We start from the raw sequence: 5,184 nt of genomic DNA on the forward strand, positions 1-5,184 counted from the left end.
TGGGCCAGTGAAGCCACGTCCTCCACAACTAGACTGAAAAACAAAACAGCAATTTGTCTACCTGTCTGTTCCCCTTCCTTGATTCCCCAACGCTGTTCCCCTCCCCCAATTCCCCAATAAAATCTTTAAAAAATAATAAAAATAAATAAATAAAACAAATGGATAAATTGGACTTCATGAAAATTAAGAAATTCTGCTCTAGGAAAGATACTCCTAAAAAATGAAAACCAAAGCCATAGACTGAGAGAGAATATTGGTCAAGCGTATATCAAATGAGGAACTTGTATCCAGAGTACATTAAAGTGCAAAACAATTATTTTAATAGTAGGCAAAAGATATGAACAGATAATTCACTGAAGAAGATATACGATGGCAGATAAACATAAGGGAAAATGGTCAACAGTGAGTCATTAGAGAAATGCAAATTAAAACAAAGGAACACTACTACACACCTATTAGAACAGCTAAAATGAATGGCCTATCTTATATACAAAGGTCAGCAGGATGTGAAAAAACTAGACATTCCAGTATACTCCAGGAGGAAACGTGACATGGCATACCCATTTAGAATACAATTTGGCAAGTTCTTAAAAAGTAAAATATTTGGATCAACTTCCAGCATGACAGTGTGAGAAGCTTTGTGGGCCTGCTTCCCATTAAAAATGGTGGAAATTATTAAAACACAATTTAAAGTCTCTGGAAATGTTCCTAAGGATATATAGCAAATGAAGAAACATCTGTTTAAGAAAAATCTAATATTCAGTAAGAACAGCAAGTGCCAGTCGCATCTGAACCAAGACCACTCCCTCTCCCCCTCTTCCAAACTCAGAGAGATGAAAACTCCACTCCAAACTGATACAGCCAAGAACACAGAGCTCTCTCCCCTTGGAGCTCCCAGGCAGAGGGCTATCTTCTCAGGAGGGTTAGGATGCCAGAAATTCTCATCCTGCCCCCAGGGGGTATATCTGGATGACTGATTTTCAATTTCTGGCTCCCTGATAAGAGCTATTCTCAGAGCTTCTCTGTTAGGTTAGTTTGACGAGGAGATAGCACAAGCCCTGCACGTCTAAGGCCGTTCTTCAGTCTGAACTTTCTGGCGCCAAACAAGGTTAATTAAGCCTTTGTCTGATGCCTCTCTTCACATTCACTGCATTCATAAGGCCTATCTGGGTTGTGAAGTTTCTGTTGCTGAATCAGAGCAGATCTTTGGGTAAAGGCTTTTCCACATTAGCTGCATTCAAGACTTCTCTGTGAACTTTCTGGTGTTGCATGAGGTTGAAACGCTGGCTAAACGATTTCCCACAATCACTGCACTCATAAGGCATCTCTCCAGTGTGAATCCTCCGATGTTTAACAAGGCTGGAGCTGTGGCGAAAAAATTTCCCACATTCCCTGCACTCATAAGGTCTTGCTCCAGTGTGAACCCTCTGATGTTTAACGAGGCTGGAATTCTCGCTAAAGAATCTTCCACATTCATTGCACTTAAAAGGCTTTTCTCCAGTGTGAACTTTGTGGTGTTGCATGAGGCTAGAGCTTTGGCTAAAAAATTTCCCACATTCCCTGCACTCATAAGGCTTTTCTCCAGTGTGAACTCTCCAATGATTGATAAGGCTTGACTTGTGGCTATAGAATTTCCCACATACACTGCACTTATAAGGTCTCTCTCCAGTGTGAACTCTCTGGTGTTTCATGAGGCTTGAGTTGAAGCTAAAGAATTTCCCACACTCGCTGCACTCATAAGGCCTTACTCCAGTGTGGATTCTGTGGTGCTGAACAAGTGTGGAATTATGTCTGAAGGCTTTCCCACATTCACTGCATGTAAAAGGCTTTTCTCCAGTGTGAACTCTCTGGTGTTGAATGAGGTCGGCATTGCGGCTAAAGGATTTTCCACATTCACTGCACCCATAAGGCCTTTCACCAGTGTGAACTATTTGGTGTATAAAAAGGTTGGACTTATGGCTAAATAATTTCCTGCATTCGCTGCATTCGTAAGGCTTTTCTCCAGTGTGTAGTCTCTGGTGCTGAACAAGTAAGTATTTCTGACCAAAAGCTTTTCCACATTCACTGCACTTGTAACGCCTTTTTCCAGGACAAAAGGCCTCCCCAATTTCGGTGTTCCTATGTGGCTCCCTTCTGCTGTGAGTCTCCTGATGGTTAAGGCCAGAGCTAGTCAGGGATTCCTTCTCACTCTGCCCCTCCTCTTCTCTTCTTAAGGGTTTCTCTCCACAGTGCAGCTTCGGGTGTTGGTGCAGGTTTGCTCTGAGCTCTCCTTCTACATTGACACCCTGCTCGGAAGTCGCCTCCTCAGCCTCTGCTCCACACCAGCAACCTGAAAGCAGAGAAATGCTGATGAAGTGCATGTCAACTTTGGTGGGAGGGGGCAGCCCCCTCATAACAGTGTTTCTGTCACAGCCAGTCCTGAGTCCATGGGACTACTGGCAGAATGAGGGGCCTGAGGTCACTGTGACAAAGGGCCTGCTGTGCAGCTGGACCTGACAAGCTCCCAGATCAGTGGGGGCCTCATGAGCAGCAAGAACACAAGGCAGCCCAGGGATGAGAGGATGTCCCAAATACCAGGGCAGGCATGACAGAGATGAGAACTTTTGATAAGATCATAAAAGCCTCAGATGAGGAACCTGAATACTCTACCACTCAGGATTCAGAAGCCCTGCTGATACTGACTTGACCTTCATGGCCTGGAGGTGGCCAATGGAAAAGTATCACAGAAGCTCACATACTCCTCCACAAAAATTGCAGTGGTTCAGCAGATCTGTCAGTTCGTTGAACATTCAGACAAGTAAAACCCTGAACACATTTCTAATCCAGAGGAGGCCCCCTTTGTCACAGAGTCCAACAGTTGTTCTTGCAGGCACTCCTCCTGATACAGGGTAGGCGTATGTCTACACCAAACCTGAGGTAGTGGATGGAACTGATCTTCTCACCTGCCATGACAGCTCCACCCACCTGACTCACAAAGTCTGACTTGTACACCCGCCTTCTAGCATTGCCCACCTCTGCCGTTCAGCCTGCTCCTTCTTTCTGGACTTGCTGATGCCCTACTGCCTCCAGGTGGGTGTCTCATGAATGAATTACTAGGCAAGCTACCCCCAAATTACAATAACTAAAGGAGATATTTAAAGAGCCTCACCCATTACCCACAGGTCTGGCAGCTCAGGGAACTACTTCTCTGAGTCCACCCAAGGGTGCCCCCAGCTCTGAAATTGGCAACCACCAAGGCCTCTCCAATGGGGATTCAGCCAGCCCCTGGTCATACCACCAAGGAACAACCACCTATAAACAACTCTGGTGGTTCATCAGAGCTCTAAAACTATACATTTCCTAGCTTTACTGGACACAAGAGCCCACGTTACCATCATTCTAGGCAACCCATTCAAATTTCAAGGAGGCACCCCTTTTAAACTACAGGGACAGTTCAACAATCTTTATTAAACAGCTGCCCATCACTTATTATTAAACAGCATGTCACGCTCACCGCTGAAACAAGCTAAAGTCCCTGGCCGAGCTAGTCAGAGCCACAGAGAGAACCTGTGGAGCAGCCCCACTGGTGAAGGCAGTAAACACACGTCAGTACTGCCTGAAGCAGTGTACTTTTGGCCTGCTGGCTGAGAGAAGGGGCAGTTATCCCACTAGTTCTCCTTTCAGTAGGCCTATCTGGTCCGTATTTAAAGGCTTCCACCAACAATGCCACTTTACTGATTATCGAAACCTCAAGCTCAAGTTCCCATCAAGGCTCTGATATCTAACATATTCGAATTAAATGAAGATCTCCAAAGGGCACTCAGTGACTATTTTAACATGGTGGATGTGACCAGTATATTACTAATCAGTCACAGCCCCAGTTCACTTTTACCTTTGAAGGGACCCAACATACATTTTCCGAGTTGTCCATGAGTTAAACAGCCCAGCACTGCCCACAACTGGTACTGCCAGGACCCAGTCAGGATCCATGTCCACTTACACCCGGGACAGCTGCCCGTTAGAATCAAGTTACCCGACAGGCTTACCGCTTGTACCCAGGACCTTCACCTCCTCATGCTAACAACTTCATGGGCACATGATGCTTTACCCAATGACACCTTTGGATTTTATTGTGGCCCAAATTCATGGGCACAGCACCCTATATACTTTAACCTGCTGACTCCCAATGAAACTGTACCCCAGTGTGTTGTGGTTACGCTGGGGGTCCCCACAGTTCTTTATCCACCGGGTATCTCTGCTTTTCCATCAGCCTAAGGACACTGGGTGAAACAGACAATGTTTATTCCCATCTTAATAGGACTTGCCATACTGCAGGAGATGCCTGCATTGGCACTAGTACAATAGTCTTTGTCAAGATCAATGAGCCACCTTCTGGAGGTCCTCTCAGATGACATACAAAGGCAGCATGAAACACTGTCCTTATGCAAAAAGCCCACAAGTCTCTAAGCCCCAATGGTCATGGATAACAGATAGGCTCATGACCGTTTACTAGCCAGGAAAGGGGGTATCTGTGACATTTAGGGTACCTTCTGTTGCATGTACGTTAATAACTCTGGACAGGTACAGGCCAAGTTACTAGGATTAGGCCATGAGGTGAAAAATCTTTCATAACATAACCAAAACCTTCCACCAGATTCCCTTAAACCCAGAGGTGCCTGACCTGTACTCTTGGCTTCCCTGTTAAGTGCAGTGGCAGCCTAGGTTTCACACCCTCGTCATATACCTAGTAGGTCTCCTCTTAGTTGTCACCTTTATCAAACCTTGCCTTCCGTGGCTAGACCACACTATTCTGGTCACATTTAACATCAGCACAACCCAAGAGGCAAGTGTTATCCATCCCACTTAGTGTTGTTAATGAGGTTGTGACACCAGAGTCGATGGTAATTGTCAGTTTTAAAGCTTCAACTTTCCTGCTGCCTCAATATCACCAGACAGGCTGTGAGCACCCCACCCTGGTGACTGAAGAGTTAAGGCCTGTTGCCACACAGCTGTTCAGCCATCTGTCCCCCCATGCTTAACCCTAAACTGACCCTTTTGAGGACACTGCTCATACACCTTGCGTCTCCCTGTTTGGCTCCAAAGGATGGCCGGTTAGTCAATGACGGGTAAGATTCCTCGTGGGAGGAACAACCTAAGACAGGCACGGTCGGGTGGAGGCCATCAGGAGAAATCTCGGGGCTGATG

General features: G+C 46.0%; 1 protein-coding gene across 1 annotated transcript in view; it reads right to left on the reverse strand.

Annotated features, from left to right (window-relative positions):
• Positions 1-297: 297 nt before the first annotated feature.
• The window catches only part of LOC109376663 (zinc finger protein 773-like), a 10,156-nt gene continuing 5,269 nt past the window's right edge, over positions 298-5,184 (reverse strand). The window contains exon 3 of the mRNA XM_019632738.1: positions 298-2,329. Within this exon, the coding sequence (XP_019488283.1) occupies positions 1,194-2,329 (1,136 nt within the window). The 3' untranslated portion in view covers positions 298-1,193. The remainder of the gene's footprint in view (positions 2,330-5,184) is intronic.

Source organism: Hipposideros armiger, unplaced genomic scaffold (assembly GCF_001890085.2).
Source record: "Hipposideros armiger isolate ML-2016 unplaced genomic scaffold, ASM189008v1 scaffold_1168, whole genome shotgun sequence".
Lineage (NCBI taxonomy): Eukaryota > Metazoa > Chordata > Mammalia > Chiroptera > Hipposideridae > Hipposideros > Hipposideros armiger.